This window comes from Hyaena hyaena, unplaced genomic scaffold (genome assembly GCF_003009895.1).
Source record: "Hyaena hyaena isolate Hyena2069 unplaced genomic scaffold, ASM300989v1 scaffold_63, whole genome shotgun sequence".
Classification (NCBI taxonomy): Eukaryota; Metazoa; Chordata; class Mammalia; order Carnivora; family Hyaenidae; genus Hyaena; species Hyaena hyaena.
Genome location: NW_024080695.1, coordinates 3,394,049 through 3,408,245, shown reverse-complemented (window position 1 = coordinate 3,408,245; position 14,197 = coordinate 3,394,049). Strand labels below are relative to the sequence as shown.

The window sequence follows — 14,197 nt, the reverse complement described above, 5'->3', positions numbered from 1 at the left end:
TGAAGAGGGCACTGAAAAATACATCAATTCTGGCTACGGAGCTTGTTTTCTGCCAGTAGAAAAACTGGGAGCCTGGAAATCTTTATACATGTTGGAGAGTCTCCGTCTTTCTTTATCCAAGCTGGCAGCATTTTTGCTAACGTGGCTGCCTCAAAAACGTAGTGGGTTTCCTATGTATTTTATTCCATTCCATTCATGTACCAAAAGCCAGGCAATCCCTGTTATGTCTAGATCTCTAGACTTAATTACTGCTACTTTTGTCATATCTGGCTGCTGAGAGATTGCTAGAAGCCTGTGCTAGGCAGAATTTTAATACAGGTCCTCATGGGCTTTGCTCTCTGCTATTCCTCCTGTGGTTAGTTACATTATGTGGGAAAAGGGGGATTATTCAAGCACACCTCATCCAATCACGTGAACCCCCATAAACCCTTTAAATTATAAAGTAGCGCTTTCCCTGGCTGAGAGCAGAAGGTGATGTCAACAATGACAACGGTGAGTGGCACCTGGGTGGCTAGGTCAGTTAAGCGACTCGCTATAGATTTCAGCTCATGATTGTTATACCGAGAGACACAGAGCCCAACCGAGAGCACTGAAGCCGAGTTAAGGGAGTCTTTATTACCGGCCAGGACCACACAGAGTTAACACAGAACTCTAAACTTGCCGCCCTGAGTCCAAGGACTTGGGGCTTTTTATAACGAGCAAGCGGGCAAGCGGGAAGTACAGAAGCAGACTTGAGCCGTTTTTGTAAAAAGGCTACAAAGTGATAAAGAGCACGGCCCTTGTCCTGGTGTGTAGGACAACAGTTGTCATTCTGAAGGCGAGGCTTAGGATTGTAGGGGGTCTCAAAGAACAGGGGCGCCTGGGTGGCTTAGTCGGTTGAGCGTCCGACTTTCGCTTAGGTCATGATCTCGCGGTTCGTGGGTTCGGGCCCCGCGTCGGGCTCTGTGCTGACTGCCAGCTCAGAGCCTGGAGCCTGTTTCAGTCTGTGACTCCCTCTCTCTCTGACCCTCCCCTGCTCACGCTGTCTCTCTCTCTCTCTCTCCCCTAGAAATAAATAAAACATTTAAGAAAAAAAAAAAGAATAGTTATAACCTCAAGGACAGAATATGCCAGCCGTGTCATAAATAACCGTTAACAGGGACCATTAACCCTTATCTTTTTACTTGTTTAGTTTTTGTTTTTCCTCGCACCTGAGGATAGTCATGTCGCCCTCCAAGCGTAGACCCAAAAGGTAAACTCTGGATCAAGATGGAAGGACTGAGACTAAATTCACATGCAACGTTCCCCACCGGCGTTAGGTATATGAGTCAAATCATGGACTCATCATCTTGGCTGAGCCTGTTGTAGGAAAATCTTAAGACCGTTTTCTTTATTAAGTTTATCTTTTCTCTTATAAAGTTGAGTAGCCACTTTACAAGACATGGGCCAAATAGGAGGCCCAGTACCGAGAGCACTAATGGACTTGGCAATAGCCTAACGGAGAGCTGGTAACCAGGGGGACCGTGAGAATAGAGATTGGTACCAGCCCTCCCCGTGTTGTGTAAATTTTTCCCTTTCTTTATGTTATTTCTGACCAGGGCCAAGCTCTCTCTCGTTACTCCAGAATAGTCTGTATAAAAGCAACAGGCTTCTCCCAGCGCGGCACGCAGGCGTCCTTGTTTGAAAACTGGGCTGTCTAGCCCTCGCCGGTCTTGGAGGACAACCTCAGCTGGGGGGTCAACCTGTGTCTCAAGCTTAGTAATAACAGATTTTATGAGACTGAGGTCCTTGTCCACCTGTCCAATTATTAAGGAAGCTGTCCCGACAGCCGTAGAGCCAGCACTGCCAGCCCCCACTCAAATGGGTACCAGAATGGGGGTGGCACGTTTTGAAAGGCCAGGGGTCATTCCAAAATGGACTTGTCCTTCTTCGCCACTGGCTTTTGGGCAGCCACTCGAGCGGTGGTGTCAGCTTGTCGGTTCCCAACTGCCTCCAGAGAGGGGCCTTTCTGATGTCCTTTGCAGTGGATTATTGACACTTCAGTTGGCAGCCAGATGGCTTTCAGCAAGCTTAAGATCTCTCTCTCTCTCTCTCTTTTTAATTGTCTTTTCCTGCTGAGGTGAGGAGCCCTCACTCTTTACATAGGGACCCACACACACGTCTGTGCCAAAGGCATACTGGCTGTCCGTATAGATGCTGACAGTTTGCCCTTTCACCAACCTCAGCACCTGAGTTAGGGCAACGAGTCAGCTTTATGTGCTAAGCTCCCACGCCCCAGCGCCTGGGCCCAGACTACTGTTCCCTGATGATCAACTACTGCTGCCCCTGCTCTTACAAATGGGGCCCAGATTTGAGGCAATCACTACCAACAGAACATAAGGTGAGTGCGAACAGGAACCTCTCACACTGTTTTCCCAGCTCTCTAGGGTAACCTCTGCCAATTCAATGGCAAAGAGTAAGGACAGTCTATCTTATCAGAATGGTGATTCCTCAAGCTTCTGCCGTGCGTAGACCAGCCAGCTTCCGCGGTGTGGCTGGAGCAGGGCTGGAGATCTCAGGAACCAGTGTCTTTCTGAGGGTCAGTTTAAGCGGGTTGACTGGATCTGGATCATTTTGCCAGGTTGAGGGCTCTTCTGAGTTGGCCTGCTTAACTCCGGAGTGATGGACCCATGGGGTGATGCCTGAAACTTTATTAAGGGCTGAATCCTTTGCTTGGTTGTAGATCTGTGAAATCCACCTCCAAGTATTTGAAAGGGGTGACCCCCATCCTTTGAGTAAACCAGATCTCCTGGGTTTAGTAAATGTCAGATCACGTTTAGGGAGGATATGGTTTGCATATTTAGAGATTCATCCTGTTTTCCTGTTGTTTAAATAATCCTATGCCCATGGGGTCATGTTATCATCCCCACAGAATAACAAACACAGAAGATTGTGTGTCCATGAAATACTGTGACAAGTTTTCTGAAGGTTACCTCAAGTTGTCTAATTTAGGCAAACAATAAACATTTAAAGACAATCAGAACTAGAATTTAACATCCATAATGGTGCGTTGTTGAAACATAGTTTTTCTCTCTAAAAACCCCCATTTCCAGAGATAGCCAAATCAAGACAAAAGCATTCGTAGAATAGTCCAGTCTTAACAGCCCTGGCCCAATTGTTTACATAAGCTCAGCAAGAATAGCAACTGTTCATGAGGATCTTTCCAAGTTTACTTTGCTGGGACCTTTTATAAGGAATCTCCAGGTTGAACTTTTTTTTTTTTTTTTTTTTAATTTTTTTTTTCATGTTTTATTTATTTCTAGGAGAGAGAGAGAGAGACAGCGTGAGCAGGGGAGGGTCAGAGAGAGAGGGAGTCACAGATTCTGAAACAGGCTCCAGGCTCTGAGCTGGCAGTCAGCACAGAGCCCGACGCGGGGCTCGAACCCACGAACCGCGAGATCATGACCTAAGCGAAAGTCAGACGCTCAACCGACTAAGCCACCCAGGCGCCCCTCCAGGTTGAACTTTTATTAGCCTCTCCAGGCCAGAAGGCAAGTCAAGTACTTGCCATCAGACAGATGGCAATACCTGTTGAATGGGGCGAATTCCTCTTCACGAGGTCCCCAAGATGGCCTGAGATTCCTGCACCTGCCAGGAAGTGACCTTCTTTACTCACCTGCGGAGGCTGCTGGGAACTCTTGTAAGCAAGGTATCAGGCCAACATTTCCAAGAGGCTTTATGGCTCCATGTTTTATAAAGCCAACCTTAGTTCCTTAAAGTAGTCTGGTCATATCTGAGTCGATGCATGACTCTCAAATATGACATTCCAGTCAAAGCCTTGGTTAAATACCCAGTGTTTTCAGTGGTGATCTGTTACAAGATGAACAGATTCTTATCGAACTTATGCAAACAATTGTAATTGCCATAAAAGAAAGAATACTCATTGGGAGTTTTTGAATTTTAGAGGGTTTAAGCAGAGAGAAGATGCCTCAGTTTACAAAAGAATATGACATTTCTGTATACCACAGCTATCATAAGAAAAAGTTTCCTTCATCTGGATATGCAAACATTAAAGAACCAGCAATATTTCCAACAAGACTCATTAAACTATAATCTTCCTCAGTTCATTTAGTCCCACGTTCCTAATTCTTGTTCAGTGTGAATGCAGCTTTTTAGCTCTGGATATTCTCACCCATTTTAGTATCAGTCTTAAAGATGTCAAATACCTGTATTTGTCACAAAAGTTCTTTTTATAAGTCTCTTTGAAGAAGAAACACTTCTTTTAAGAGAATAATTATTTTTTTTAAAAAACTTCATGTCATAGTTTAATTCTTCAATTTCCTTAAGGATGTATTTGATTTCTCAATTATTTCTTTTTTCTTTTTTTTTTTTTACAAATAGTTTATTGTCAAGTTGGTTTCCATATAACACTCAGTGCTCATCGCCACAAGTGCCCTCCTCCATGCCCATCTCCCCCCCCCCGCAACACCCATCAGTCCTCAGTTTGAAGAACAATTATTTCTGACAAAATCTCCAAAATGGACATTGTTAAAGATCTGATGAGAGTTCCTTATGATGCAATTGACAAAGAAATTCAGTTATTTCTGTGACACATAACATTTCAAGTAATCAGAATATTAAGTGATAACCTTATACCAAAACATGAAAACTTTAGGAATTGCCTACATATTTGGGCAGTTACAGCATTTACCCGTGCAGAACAGCCTAAGGTTTACCATTGTACAACAGTGCTTTTCTAAATAACTTAGCATCCCAAATAAAAGGGCCTGATTGGCCAAAAGACTTTTTTTTACCATCTAAATCCTGGGAAGTCTGTTAAAATCTTAGGAAGTTATAAAGCACATCCTAAGTAGGATTACAGATCATTACAAATCTTAAAACTTTATTTGTTTAACCGAAGTGGCAATAAAAGATCCTAAAGGCGAATGTATAGCATTATATAGTCATTAGCAAAGTTGGTAGCAAAACCTAGCTCTTTTAACACTGAGAAGTTTTAACTAAGCAATCAAAGACCTGATAAAGATGAAACCTAAAGCTTTGGTTTTCTTGGCAGACAGAAGAGAAAAACTTTGTTTACATTGTCTTATCAAGAGCAAATCAAAAATCCAAGAAAACTTTGTCTTTTGAACAGAGAGAAAAGCAGAGTTTTAACCTTATACCAATGTAGTTTTAAAATTTTACTTTTCTTAACCTTAGTCCATCCTAAGCACACATAATGTTTCTTTCTAAAGAATTTTTACAACTTTTCGGGGCGCCTGAGTGGCTTAGCCGGTTAAGTGTCCGACTTTCGCTTAGGTCATGATCTCGCGGTTTGTGGGTTTGAGCCCCGCGTCGGGCTCTGTGCTGACTGCCAGCTCAGAGCCTGGAGCCTGTTTCAGTCTGTGACTCCCTCTCTCTCTGACCCTCCCCTGCTCACGCTGTCTCTCTCTCTCTCCTAGAAATAAATAAAACATTAAAAGAAAAAAAAGAATTTTTACAACTTTTCTTTGCTTTAAACTTTGTCCCAAAGCCATTTTTCTCCAAACAACTAGTCTCATTTAGGACAAAATTACACTTTTTAAAAAACCCTTAACAAAAATGTATTTTGATTTCTTATATCTTTTTTTTATATATCTCCCATTTTTCTACATACAGGGATGCTTTCCTTATTTCCAACAGTCTTAAATACACTCAGAATTTTAACTGCCAGAAACCTTAGTCTCCAGTAAAAACTAAGTAGCCATCAATTGTAAACTCTATGTTGTATCAGAATTTTCTAGATGGCAAACTTATGAATCCATTAAGCACAAAACATGTTTGCTGGGAGCTGCATTGGCCTCGCTGGATGGCAGTCACCATGAGGAAATGGCAGCATTTGCACAGCTCCGGCCATGAGAAGTGAAAACTGGTATCTCCTTCTGCTACTACTGGCTCATGTTGGAAATGAGCCTGCTGGTATTGACCAGGCCTCACAATATTCCATATCAGACTTATATTCCTCACACAGATTTTTCATAAGTAATAGCATATTCCTGCCTCTTCAAAAGAGATTTTAGATGAAAGCACTGTAGATGTTTGTCAAAAGGCTCTTTCTATGGGCCTTGCAGATCCAAGACTTAGATAATTAAGTCTGGTTAAGAACACAAGAGTTACGGAAACTAATTTGACAATAAACTATTTGTAAAAAAAAAAAAAAAAAAAAAAAAGAACACAAGAGTTACAATTAAGTTTGGCCCTGAGACAAAGAGCCTAACTTAGGGTTAAGGTACAGATAAGGGCAGAACATAAGTTACTACATATACCTTTGCTAATTGGTGATGTATAGCAGCCCCTTCCTCAAGGCCTACATTCCACAAACACCCTCCCTTACCCGGCAGCTGGGATGAGGATGGATCAGAGTAGCTAAAACATAAACCCAAATACAAAGGCTGACACATTTAGGGCCCCCATGGTATTTACACATTTAGCTGCGACTAAAAAGGCTTATACAAGCATTTATTAACCAGCTCAAATATATTCTTCCTCTTGTGAGCCAGACAGAATGACTCCTAGCCGATGTATGTACAACCTAACCTATGACTTAAAACCTGTTTTTGTACACTTTTCAAAGCATCTTATCACAGAGAATTATTTTAAAAATTCCATTTTCTGATGTCGTGTTACCGTTTGACCTATAAATAAAGACACCAAAACGGACAGGACAGAGATGCCTGCCAGGTGATTAGAAGGAATCACGGGACTCTTATTTTCTCACCGACACCGTCCATCCTTCAGAGACCCCTGGACCGGCTGGAGCTGGACTCCGACACATGTTTTTTCCTAACAGTTCCAAATATCCGTAGTCTTTGGCAACAAGTCAAAAGCACAAACCTACCTCTAGTAATTAGTGCTTTAACTTCTTATCTTGGTAGAGAGCCAATGAATTCAATTACAATTTCTCATGCAAGCAAAACTGTTTAACGTTTTAGGTTACCAAGGACCTTGAAAGTTATCTTAACAATTACCCATGAAAACTATGAGACAGACCAAATTAGCCATCATTTTAAGTCATCCTTTTGTTAACAAATTGGAACAGAGATAACAGTAATTTATTTGACCTTCAACAAATCCAGGTAGAATACACATTTGTGTGGTTTTTTTTTTAATGTTGGTAAACATTGTTTATCTCAAACCAACAAACTTAAAGCAACGTAAACACTGAATACGTTTAACTAGGGTCCACGTAAGACACTTTGTTCCCCATGGTTAATTTTGGCCTGGAAAGTTGGTGGGGAAATCTGACTTCAGTGGCCTTCGCTCCTCAACATCTAGGGGAGGAGGAGGAGCTGATGTTGCCCGAGGCCTTGAGGAGTCAGTTATGCAGCACCCCCCTTCGGCCCCCAAGGAAGGGCAAAAAAGGAGAGGTGCCAGGAGAAGGCAGAGAGAGAGAATTCCCAGTTTTGAATTTTGTGAGCTCAGACAGAGGAGAAGACTTCACGTTTCTTTCGTTTTGTTTTAACCAGTAGAATAGGCAGTTCATGTCAGTCCGGAGAAGACAGGGAATTTCCCCGAAACAAAAGGAGTTTCGGCAGCTGCTTAGGAATATTCCTTAAAGTCCCCATCTTGAGTGGGCACCTGGGTGGCTCAGTATGTTGAGCATCTGACTTCGGCTCAGGTCATGATCTCACAGTTCGTGGGTTCGAGCCCCACGTCAGGCTCTGTGCTGACACCTCAGAGCCTGGAGCCTGCTTCGGATTCTGTGTCTCCCTCTCTCTGACCCTCCCCTGCTCACGCTGTCCCCCCCTCTCTCTCTCTCTCTCAGAAATAAGTAAAAAAAAAAATTAAAAACAATTATTGTTTTAATAATTTTATTTTTTTAATAAAATTGGCGGGCCCTTTCCGATTCAGGCACTCATTCTTCCAGTGTCCCTGTTCATTGCACCCAAGGGGGAAGGGTTTGGGCGATCTCTAACCAGGACTTGATACAGAAACTGATCAGAGTAATCTGGTAATCTGGCTACAACATGCCAGAGGCGGCGGATGGTTGAGACACCTAAGGTTTACTCTGAGGGCCACAACCTACACCAAAAGTGAGCCATTCTAATTTACATAATTTTATAGTTTTCCAAAAACCCCTTCTTTGCACGGTCCTAATCCCACAATGTTCCTGTGAGGTGGTGTCGCAAAGACAGACAGTCTCAAAGACTTCCAATGAGGAGACCAGTCAGATGCCCGTCTGGCCGTGTCCCAAAGGAACTTAGGTGGCGCTTAGACGCAGCGGTCTCAGCTTTGTGACTTACGATCGGGAACTATTCCGACGTCGCTGTAGATTGTATGCCATTCACCACGGAATCGCAGATGGGCCCACTCAGACTCCGTAGGCTTTTGGGGACCTTAAGGGTAACCGCCCGTGGAGCCACAGAATCGAACCCGGCAGGCAAGCCCGACCTAGTCGCACATTCACACTCACATACACACCGGAGGTTATCACATTCCCTCCCACAGAACTCCTACAGATGAGACTAAAAACAATGACAATGACAACAGGACAAAACAGGTATAGACGTGGCCACAAAACAGGTGAACAGGTTTACTGAAGGGCCCAATAGACCAGTGCGCCCCGGGGCGGGAAGGAGCTGCGTGCAGCCTTCCACTTAATCCCCCAGACAGAAGCACATGTGCAATCAGAACTCAGATGATAAACGGACTTACCTCTGGAGGTTCAGACAGGTGACTGCCACAGGTTAACTGGGGCCATTTTCGGGGCAGCAGGAAAGACAAGAGTGTTTCCCCAGGTGCCAGGACATCAGAAGCCGGGGAGGGTGTAGGCGTCTCCTGTTTCACCCCGAAAAGGAATTGGAATTTGGAGGTCTGGGGTCTCCGTAATCTTGCTGGGGCCTCCAAAATGTTATGCCAAGAGACACAAAGCCCAACCAAGAGCACTGAAGCCGAGTTAAGGGAATCTTTATTACCGGCTGGGACTGCACACAGTTAACACAGAACTCTAAATGTGCGGCCCGAATCCAAGGACTTAGGTTTTTTTATAATGAGCAAGTGGGCAAGCGGGCAGTACAGAAGCAGACTTGAGCCGTTATTGTAAAAAGGCTACAAAGTACTGGTGTGTAGGACAACATTTGTCGTTCTGAAGGCGAGGCTTAGGGTCGTGGGGGGTCTCAAAGGAATAGTTACTACCTCAAGGACAGAGTATGCCAGCCATGTCATAAATAACCATTAACAGGGACCATTAACCCTTATCTTTTTACTTGTTTTTTTTTTCCTTGCACCTGAGGATAGTCATGTCGCCCTCCAAGCATAGACCCAAAAGGTAAACTCTGGATCAAGATGGAAGGACTGAGGCTAAATTCATGTGCAACAATGATTTCACAGTTCGTGAGTTCGAATCCTACATCAAGCTCTCCCTCTCTCTCTCTGCCCCTCCCCTGCTTGCTCTTGTCTCTCTCAAAGTAAACTTTAAAAAGGATAAAAATATTTGCCGATATGTTAACTAGCACTTGTAATTAACATACCATAATGTACAGAGCTGTCAAATCACTACTTTATACACCTAAACGTGTGTCAACTACAATTTTTTAATAAAGCAGTAAGAAAAAATGTTGGGGAATACTGTTAAAGCAACATTTATTGAGCTCTTGCTGTCTGCCACCGCAGGGGAGGGCAGTGCGGAATCTGAACCAAGAACCTGCCCCCAGGGCCTGTTGTCGTAAGGAGGGGCTTATAGGATCTGATGAGGCAGAATTCTCCAGAATTCCTGCCCAAGGACACACTTGGCGCCAGGCGGGGCTGAGAAATGGTGCCGGCCCAGACCTACACTGCAGTCCGGGTAAAGCAAGGCGCAATGAAACCTACGCTTCCAGCAAAAATAGGGTCGGAGGCTGGGCTGGGCGGCAAGGAGAGCGGGGCCATGCAGGCGGCGTTGGGGACAGCCACCTCCCGGGAGGCCAGCGCAGGGGGCGGCCGGGGCGGGGCACGGCCCAGACCCGAACCCCTGACGCTCAGCACGGCCACCCCGTAGCTCGCTGCACTAAAGGACTGTGGCAGTGCCGACCCAGTTCGGTACTTAGGACCGAGAACGTTAGGCTAAGAGTACGACGCAGTCAGCGCGGTCCCCGGGCCGCGCTGCGCACCACACGAGCGCAGAGGGCGACGCCCGCAGCGCCCGAGCCTCAGGAGCCAGCCCCTTGCCCTCGACACACCGGGACCTACTGACTGGGGAGCGCAGCGCCGGGGCTGCGCGGCCGCAAAGGAGCTCTCGCGTGTCGTAAAAGGGCCGCACGCGGGCACGGCTCCGCCAGACGGCTGGGGCTCCATTTTGGACGCCGACTCGGCTGTGGAAAGTTTGGAGGACCTGTTGCTCGTCACGGAGGCGCTCCCGCCGAGCTCGGCTCCGCGTCCGGCGCTCGCGGTCGGCGGCCCGGCCTCCCGGGCTCGGCGAGCAGGCCCGCGGCGGGGCGGCGGGGCGGCGGCGCCGCGATGGGGCCGGCGGGCGCGGACGAGCGGCCGGGGCCCGAGCAGCCCCGCGCGCGCCCCCGGAGCCCCGCGCGCGCCGCCCTGGAGCGCGAGCACGTGCGCGCGCACCTGCGGGCGCGCCTGATGCTGTTGGAGGTGAGCATCCTGCTGGAGCGGCTGGAGGGCGAGGTGGCCGCGGTGGAGGGCGCCGTGGGGCAGGGCCGCTGCGGGAGCGGCGAGGCGGAGGCGCGGGTGCTGCAGCTGTGCGAGAGGGCGGAGAGGAAGGCCGCCGAGGTGGCGCGCGTGGGGCGGAGGATCGTGGAGCTCCACGGGCAGATGGACGGCTGCGGCTTCTCCTGACGGTCGCGGGGGAAGGTAGGTGGCGGGAGTGGCCGCGGGGGGGGGGGCGGGCGACGCGCTGGAGAGGGCCCGGGACGCCCGCCTGGCGGTGCACGCGGGGCGGTGGAGGAAGGGGGGAGGGGGTGCAGACCGGGGGTCGTGCTTGTAGGCTGGTGACAAGTGAAAGGCGATTAGGTGGTGTTAAAAATGACACGTGAGGGGCGCCTGGGGGGCTCAGTCAGTTAAGCGTCCCACTTCGGCTCAGGTCATGATCTCACCGTTCGTGGGTTCGAGCCCCGCGTCGGGCTCTGTGCTGACAGCTCAGAGCCTGGAGCCTGCTTCAGATTCTGTGTCTCCCTCTCTCTCTGCCCCTCCCCTGCTCACGCTGTCTCTCTCTCTCTCTCTCTCTCAGAAATAAAGTGTTAAAAAAAATTTTTAAAAAAGAATTTCAGTTGTGATCGTTAATTTCCCCACCTGTGCTCTAGACTGACTGCTTGGAGAGGCTGTAAGCTGGACTTTTTGGTTTTCTCTCCCTTATTTTTCTATATTTTCACCACGTGAAACTAAATTTCCAGTATTCTTCTGGGGAGATGGCTTCAGCATTACATATGCAGATATGATTATGATTATTAGATGAATTCCGTTTCAAAAAGACAGGTTTTAGGTATATACTCTTACATAAAATAATAGGGTGCAGATTGTGAGCTGCTGCGAGGTCATATTCGCTACTGTGATGTTAAGGCGTTTTAAGTTCCAAACTATGCTCTTTTGCTTTGCCTTTTTTTTTTTTTTTTAAATGCTTCCTGGAATTCGGGGACCCCATGAAAGAAGCTTGAGGTCAGAGTTCTGCAAGAGAGAAGACACTACTTGGACGCAGCTGCTGAAACAAGAAGCCGGACCCCAGTCAGGGAGGTGGATGCCACCGCTTTGGATCGGATTGAGAGGCCCCCCAGGGGCTGTCGGGCGCGGAGAGTGATGTCCCCGCTTTGGGATTCTGCAGTCCGTCAGCTCGGAGGAGGAGAGCTGTGTTGTTTCCTTTTCTTTGTTTGCTTGTTTGTTTTTTCCAGAAGCATAATGTTTTCTGTGGCATGTAAACTGGTGCACTCTGTGTAACGTGTCTGGTAAGCACCGTAGACTAGAGGATCAGTTCTGGGTGCCGTGAATTTTGGCTGAGTTTGAGGTAAACCTTTTTGATCCAGTCGCGAGTTTCAGGAGCTTCTGCGCCTCAGCTGCACATGACAGCTGCGTGGCCTGGAGGGTTTGGGGGAGGACCTGGAGCTGACGGGCCCCACACCGATAGCAGGGAGCACCTTCCAGGCTTAGATGACACCCGGCCGAGGTCCTCAGAGCAGAGCTCCCAGGAACTGAGAGCAGAGCTCTAGCTTGTAAAGTCTGTTTTCCTGGAAAACACGCATTGAAAGCCAGTTTTAAGAATCTTTCTGCAAATTACCAAAGCCATTGACTCGGCCAGGAAATGGTGAGATAAATAATAAATTGTTTTCACAACGACAGTTTCTCTTTGATGGTCCTCATTGTCAAATGTAGGCCTGGTGCTTCTGTTTGGGGAGTGTGCTCAGAGGCCTGTGGGCCAGTGGGAGGCTTGGTCTGCAGGGAGAGGGAGGCTGTGCGGGGAGACAGGAGAAGGCAGAGCAGAAGGGGCCTCATGGAAGTGTTGGGTCTGGCCTCTGCCTCAGGGACTTAACGTTCACTGTGACGTGTGTCACTCTAGACTGCTGGACTCTCGCAGTTTCCTGGAGAGACAATCTGGGGTTGAGACAACGTTGAATCACAGTCCAGTGCCCCCGGTGCTGGTCCTTGGTTAACCACGGAATGAGGGTTCGCAGATGCTGGAGGTACATCCGTGGAAAAGTGGTTATCCACTTGGATCTGATATCTGTCATTTAGAACAGTGCCTCGTTTTAAGGCAGGAAAAAATGGGTATTGGGTAGTGGTACTTTCTGCAGAAAACATGGGAGGGGGTATCAGGTGTGGGGGAGGTGTTGCTGTTTATATAGGATGGGCAGATGACACAGTGGCCTGAGTGAAGACAGGTGTGTGGAATATTCGCGAGGGCACCCAGGGAAATTGTACTCTATGTCCCAGGTAGGTGGAGCGAGCAGGGCAAAGGGGTGGGGAGCCGTGTGAGGCCCAGGTGGCGTAGGAAGGACCGTAGGCCGGTGAGGTCCCAGGGCTCGGTCGCTCTGACGGCAGATGATGTGGAAATGGTTTGAGGGTCTAAGTGGCGGTGTAGCAGGATCTGGTCGGGTCTGAGGGAGACTCGCTGGCCGCTGGGTTGAGAATTGCCCGTCGGGGGCGGAGCACGGATGAGAGCGGGCAGGCAGTGGGGTTTCTGGGGCAGGGCGGTCGCTGCAGGCGCGGGTGAGCGTGGACCGCGATCTGAAGGCGTCGCTGAGGGGCTGTGTAGACGTGCGAGGACCCAGCAATGGTCCTGAGGTTCGCGGCCCGAGCACCTGTTGCGGGTGGCCATATCATTTGCCAAAGTGGGGTAGTTTTGAAAGGGAAAGGTGGCCCTAGTAACCGTGTGGTTTGGGCCCACAAGTGTGAACTGGGCCTGGCAGACAAGGAGGTGTAGGTACCCTGAGTTTTTACTGTGGTGGGAGCACTGAAGAGGGAGTCCACTGAGCATCGGAGTTTGAGAAAACTTTTCAGATGAAGTGACTCTTGGCTTGGGTCCAGAAGCATGGGCTCAGGTGCCCGACCGGCACCCCGGGCACAGGGAACAGGCGTCCTGGAAGTCTGTCAGTAGGTAGAAATGTGACGTGCTGGGGAGGGTTTGTGGGTGTTGGGGGGGAATGCAGAGGTGGTGAGGGGGGTAAGGAGCACGGGGGTAGAGGTCTGCACACGAGCTTTGTAGAGTGTAAACTTGGCCGTGTGCGTCCCCGCTTCTCCGCCTGGGGCTTTGTGCTTCAGGCTGCGCCTGCTTGTGCTGGATGGTCCCTCGAACCGGAGGCAATGCTGGTAAGATACCCCGTTTTTGAACCTGTGATGGGAAAAACATCGTTTAATTTTTTAAGTGACCTACGTCGCCTGCGAAGTTTAGTGGTTTGGGTGGTTACGGCCATCGGCTGAGCCCTGTGCAGCTGACCCCTTGGGGTCTCCTCAAAATGCAGGTTCTAACCTGTAGTTAAGGACTCAGTGGTGGGAGTTTCCGACAAGCTCCCCGGTGGGGCCTGCGTTGCTGGTCGGGGTTCCAGGTCCTGATAGCGGGGCCCCCGGGTTGCGGGTGGTGAGTCGAGAACAGTCGGGAGGCAGAGTGACGGCGGGCTATGGAGAGATTTGAGGGGGGCGACAGCACTGTCACATCTGTAGTTTAGGAAACATGCACACGGCTGAGAACACGGACGAGGCAGGGGTGTGGGGTGAGGTCCGGGATCTCACTGCTGTGATGGCACAGAGGGGGCGTGAGGAGCAAACCCACCTCCCTCCCAGACTT

General features: G+C 48.6%; 1 protein-coding gene across 2 annotated transcripts; it reads left to right on the top strand.

Annotated features, from left to right (window-relative positions):
* The first annotated feature begins 9,940 nt into the window (after positions 1 to 9,940).
* LOC120231798 (putative MORF4 family-associated protein 1-like protein UPP) lies at positions 9,941 to 12,254 on the top strand. 2 transcript variants are annotated; one of them, XM_039232037.1, is made up of 2 exons: positions 9,941 to 10,779; positions 11,575 to 12,254. In XM_039232037.1, exon 1 carries the CDS (start codon positions 10,429 to 10,431, stop codon positions 10,762 to 10,764), a length of 336 nt encoding a protein of 111 aa, XP_039087968.1. In that variant the 5' UTR covers positions 9,941 to 10,428; the 3' UTR covers positions 10,765 to 10,779; positions 11,575 to 12,254. The 2 variants fall into 2 exon arrangements, with proteins under 2 accessions (XP_039087968.1, XP_039087967.1); XM_039232036.1 differs by having other exon boundaries at positions 10,229 to 10,779; positions 11,572 to 12,254.
* The last annotated feature ends 1,943 nt before the right edge of the window (positions 12,255 to 14,197 follow it).

Excerpts from the sequence above, each read along its gene's own strand:
- LOC120231798 (XM_039232037.1), top strand. The coding sequence starts at position 10,429 with ATGGGGCCGGCGGGCGCGGACGAGCGGCCGGGGCCCGAGCAGCCCCGC.